The 5,046-nt window shown below is 35.9% G+C and overlaps 1 protein-coding gene across 3 annotated transcripts in view; it reads right to left on the bottom strand.

The window, feature by feature from the left end:
- Positions 1–695: 695 nt before the first annotated feature.
- Naa15 (N-alpha-acetyltransferase 15, NatA auxiliary subunit) overlaps positions 696–5,046 on the bottom strand; it is an 83,685-nt gene continuing 79,334 nt past the window's right edge. The window contains exons 18-20 of one of the 3 annotated variants that reach the window (XM_010636266.2): positions 3,902–4,045; positions 2,682–2,779; positions 696–1,586 (exon numbers count right to left, since the gene is read on the bottom strand). In XM_010636266.2, coding sequence (XP_010634568.1) covers positions 1,386–1,586; positions 2,682–2,779; positions 3,902–4,045 — 443 coding nt within the window. In that variant the 3' untranslated portion in view covers positions 696–1,385. Of the gene's footprint in view, positions 1,587–2,681; positions 2,780–3,901; positions 4,049–5,046 lie in introns of all 3 variants that reach the window. The other 2 variants (XM_010636259.2, XM_010636271.2) reach the window with 2 other exon arrangements.

The following is a 5,046-nucleotide window of genomic DNA, read 5'->3' as shown; positions in this document are numbered from 1 at the left end:
AAAAAAAAAAAAAAACAGAAAAGAAAAAAGAAAAAGAAAAGAAAAGCAAAAGAGCTCCCATTTGTACTGGCCTCGCAGTACATTACTCTGCCTCTGGCTTGAACCTCTGTTTCCACCTGTGTACTTTCACAGAAGCCCAACACAGATTAGTGGAAATATTCACACAACTGTTTTTCAAAACAATTTATTGCATCATATTTGGTACCTTATGTTTGACAACAAAAAAGAAATTACATCTGTAACTGCAGGAAAAAGAAGCTGGTCTGTTATTGGGGGGGGAAAAACTTGGGCCCTTTAAAAATTACAAAGTCTTGGGCTTGCCTGAAACAACTGAGCAAGAAATATATTCTTAGAAATGTAGGGCTTCAAGTATTACAAACCTGTGACACTGTGGAAAAATTCCAGAGGTATCTAAACTGCAGCACTTTTTTTTTTCTGCATATCGTGAACAAGGCCTGCTGAGGTTTTAAACTATTAGTCTCTTGATCAGTCATAGAATGGTAGTCAGGAGTTCTGCTCTTTAACGTCAAGCCATGGTAGATTTTCCTTTTTTTCACTCTTGGGTGAAAACATGCTTGCTAATTAGTTGGTGCCACATCACAGTGCATTTGGTTCTTGCATTACAGTTTTAACAAGTTTGGCCAAAACAATGCTGAAAAGTTTGCATTGTTATTTTAGTTCTTCAAGTTTTAGTTAAAATTGAGATTGTTCCAACTGGTTCCTTCAGTTAAAAACTGTGGTACAAGAACACCGAACTGATCATGTACAACACAACAAGCGTACTGAACACCTTCTAGGTTTCTTATAATCCTGCTTGGTATCTATATGTCCCGGTTTCTACAACATCAAGCATCTGTTGTAGATTTCTCTGTAAATAGTGATTCACATTGCATACTTCCTATGGTCAGAATCAACCCCGTAACAAAATCAGTCAGATGCTAAAGCCCCAACAACTCTTTGTGCTCAGTGAAAGAATCCAGTGCTAAAACAGCATGTATGCTGTCTGAGATATAGTAAAATCTCACAAGACAAATTTAAGGTAATATTTCTGCCACACACCTGCTTTGTTAGCTGTAACAGCCTCCAGATTCTATATAAATTAGTTTAAAAACATGGGTGGGTAGGTAGGAATAGGACAAGGTATCTTTTTTAACCCCTAAATTTTAGCAGCTTTTAATTTTTGAAGAAACTGAACCTATATCCTGTAATGTTAGATATTTTATATATACTTTTCAGCAGGATAAAAAAACATAAAACACTATTTGAAGGCAAGAACATTTACTCCTCTCATTCTGTGTAAGTTAGAGCAATGCAGCAGGTGCGTGACAAAAATATTATACACTAGGTATGGTCCAAAGTCATTCCGTTTGCTTGTTTAATGATGTTCAAATTTCATTGGCCAGTTCTTCTGTTTCTGCAGAACTATCTCCATTAACTGTGATCTTCATATCCTCTTCATATCCAGGAGGCATGAAAGCCAAAGCATAAGGGAAAAGCTTATGACAATTTGCTCTATAAGCTTCAGCAGCTTCTTTACAGTCTCCTAGGCTACCATCACACAAGGCTTCTAATACCTCCATACAAGTCTAAAGAAAGAAAAAAACAGCATGTTAAAACTTGAGATTGCAGGCCCAAGGACCCGAGTTCAATCCCCGGTACCAAAAAACTTGAGAAAAGCTTTTACTGTGGATCTCAACACCAACAGATTTCCAATTTAAGATAGAAATGGACATATTCAGGAAAACAAAAACACTCATTCCTGCTCCATGAGGAGCAATGTACCTCAGCCCAGCCTGGTCCTGTATGCAAATGTCAAACTTTATGATGCCAATCACCACATGTAGGTCTTGTAAGTTTTGGAAGTTTAGAGTCATCCAGCAAAATCAAACACTGTTTTTTAAGCTCTGTAATAAAATTATGGAGTATCTTAAGGAATATCCAATAACTAAGTAGCGAACTGTCTCAAACAGAGTGATTACATGCAAGAACAAAATGGGCTGAGATGTGCTTAGTGGTAGGCTCTTTGTTTAGCCCTGGGTTCAAACAATAGAACCATTTTTTAAAAAAGTAAATTATTCATGTTGACTTGTATTTTTCATATTCTTTCTTAAATCCTTTCAGTTAGAAAAGCATTATCTAGTTTTTAGATACATAACGCCTTCTAAAATGCCAGCCTACGGAAGACCTTAAATACAGTTTCTAATCTAAATGGTACAAAAATGATCAACCAACTGGTCTAATGTTACTTTCTTAAAGTTATTGTCTTCATTTGCTATTAAATGAATGTATTGAATGATCTTTCAGCAAGTACAGTACTATAACAATGATGTAACTGTTCATTTTCAAACTAGAATCGACATTGCCACACAGTCATATATATTTTACTTGGTCTCTGCTAAACACATTTTATTTATTTACTTTTAAAATACATTTTAAATATGTCAAGATTCTTCACTGAGACAAGTGATTGCTCAGAAATGCAAAGATATGAATTTAAAATCGAAAAATAACTACATAGTTTAGCCCGTGTGCCTGTGTCCCCTACTTTGTGCATATGCAAACAGTCCTAAATAAATTCAAGACACAGATTCTTCTGATATGGAAAATACAAAGAAAAACTATTCCTTGTGGTGAAAAGAGAAAACATAGGTTTCATACAGAGAGACTGTTAAAACTTTTACCTGGAGGTTTCTGTTAGTGAGAGACTCATCAAGTGTTGTTGCCAACTCTATACCTCGCTTCTGACTAGAAGGATCTAAATAATATACCATTTTGGCAGCTAAATAAGAGGAAAAAAGGAAATTGGTTTTATTTTAAGTAAACCCAGTATCTTATCCTTTACTCATTCAACTATAAAACACAAGGCATGTGCACACAAAATGTTGCACTTTACCAGAAAAATAGGAGGAGCCACTGAAGGCACTGTTATCTAAAAAATAAATACATGTAAACAAAACACTGAGAAATGGACTGTCCAAAGTAGAAGAGATTAAGGGAATTATTATGGGTATCTACTGGTAACAAAATATATTATTAAAATGTGCATTAGTAAAATGTGCACCATCTAAGAGATGAGAGCAGATAGTCTAGTAATACTTGTCCTTTTTTTTTTGGTACCGGGGACTGAACTCAAGACCTTGTGCTTGTGAGGTGGGTGGTGGAACCACTGAGCTAAACCCCCAGCCCAATACTTGTCTTTTAGTAGTGAGACCATGGAGAGTCTTCTTTCTAAACTAAACATAATAATTTGGTGGTAAGGGAAATACTTTGGCAAATGCCAAGTGGGAAGAGGGAGATGAGGAAGAGGGAGATGAGGACAGAGGTATACAACCTTGATGGTATGAGACAAAAAACTGAATACAGGCTTCCAGAAAGGCAAACAAAGCTACCAGGGTCTTACCCAAGTGTTCACAAGCACATTATTAAAGCACCACACACATGGTCCCAAAGTAAAGACTCTAGCCCTTGGGCATAGAGCCTTGCCTTAGATTTTTAGTGAACTGCGAGATGGTTTCAGGTCCTTAGCACTGGCAAGAGTGATACCTATGCAACCATGAGATGGAAGACAATGGACACTGGAGTGAATTTTACAAGAACAAGGAGAGGGAGAAGAATGAAAGAGCAAGCTCCATTTCCTTTGTTCATTTATATTTTCATTCAGGTACACTTACTCCTTTGTAATGCCAATGCTGAATGAGTAGAAAGGACTGGTCTTACAGTAACAACTTTTTCTAAAGAAATTTAAAAATATATAGGAAACATTTTAAACTGTTTATTTTCGTAAGATTGAGACGAAACATACGCATAGTACCTCTTCTGAACTAAACATACAACATACTTTGTCATGGACCCACTAATGACTGTAGTAGAGTAGGCTAACAGACAAAAATAAAGTGATTACCTGATAATCGATGTGGCAATGAGTCAGAATTCCTTTTCAGAAAAGTTTCATTAAAATTCTTTGGATTTGTTGCTCCAAAAAGACGATTCATTTCTTGTTTTAATACTGTTCTAACTGTATCGGGTAAGTCTTTACTTTCACTCACTGCTGAATAAATTGAAAAAATCTCAGATAAAGTTTGTAGTACTTAATTATCTATGTGATGAGGACAATGAAACACAGCAATTATATACAAAAACTAAATAACCTGTACTGGTAAAAGAACATTTAAAGAGCCTATCTAAAATAAATTAGAAGAGTATGTCAGAGGAAAAATTTAATGATTCTTTTTTTTTTAAAAAAAAAGCACTGAAAGAATTTCATTGACAGATGATTCATTTCCAAAAAGTACAGGAACTATCAAAAAAAAAAGTAATTCCACAGCTTTCTAAGCCTGTAGGGTTGCCCCCATCTCAACTGTAAGGTCTGTGAAGCAGGTTTTGGCAACATCTGTCTGGAAAATAATGTCACAGCAAATATATTATGCTAAAGACAATTTTCCTTACCCTCTCCTTCTTCCTCTACACTCAAGTAAGGCACATTAATTAATTAAAACAAAAATAAAAACATGGTTGACTTCACTGACCTTTATCTTCAGGAACTATGTGAATTGAGCTATTTACCTTATAATAAACTCCAAAGGACCACCAAAGCATTTTCCTGTAATAAATACACTATAGTCATCATATTCCCAGGCTTGGGCTTTGGAGAAGAAAAAGTAGACCCCACTCCCTCTGGAATGAATCCAAATTATGCTTGGTTTCACTGTTTACTATGGTATCTACAGACTGTCCCGTGTGGGACCAAGACAGACCTGGGTGTGGATCTGGGATTGAAGAAGTCGTAACCTCCCTGAACCTACACAGTTCTGTTTCCACTTGAGATTTTTCAAATGCTAGTAATGATCCATTAATAACTGATTCCATTATTCCACAAATGGATCATTACCTTAAATTTCAAAAACACTGAATTCTGGGGATGGGGATTTAGCTCGGTGGTGTTGTGCCTGCCTTGCAAGTGCAAAGTCTTGAGTTTGAACCCTGGTAACAACAATAACAACAATAACAACAAAACAAAAAAACAAAGAAGAAGAAGAAGAAGAAGAA

The sequence above is a fragment of the Fukomys damarensis genome, unplaced genomic scaffold (genome assembly GCF_012274545.1).
Source record: "Fukomys damarensis isolate Sample0158 unplaced genomic scaffold, DMR_v1.0_HiC HiC_scaffold_38, whole genome shotgun sequence".
Lineage (NCBI taxonomy): Eukaryota > Metazoa > Chordata > Mammalia > Rodentia > Bathyergidae > Fukomys > Fukomys damarensis.
This window is presented reverse-complemented; position numbering and strand designations above follow the sequence as displayed.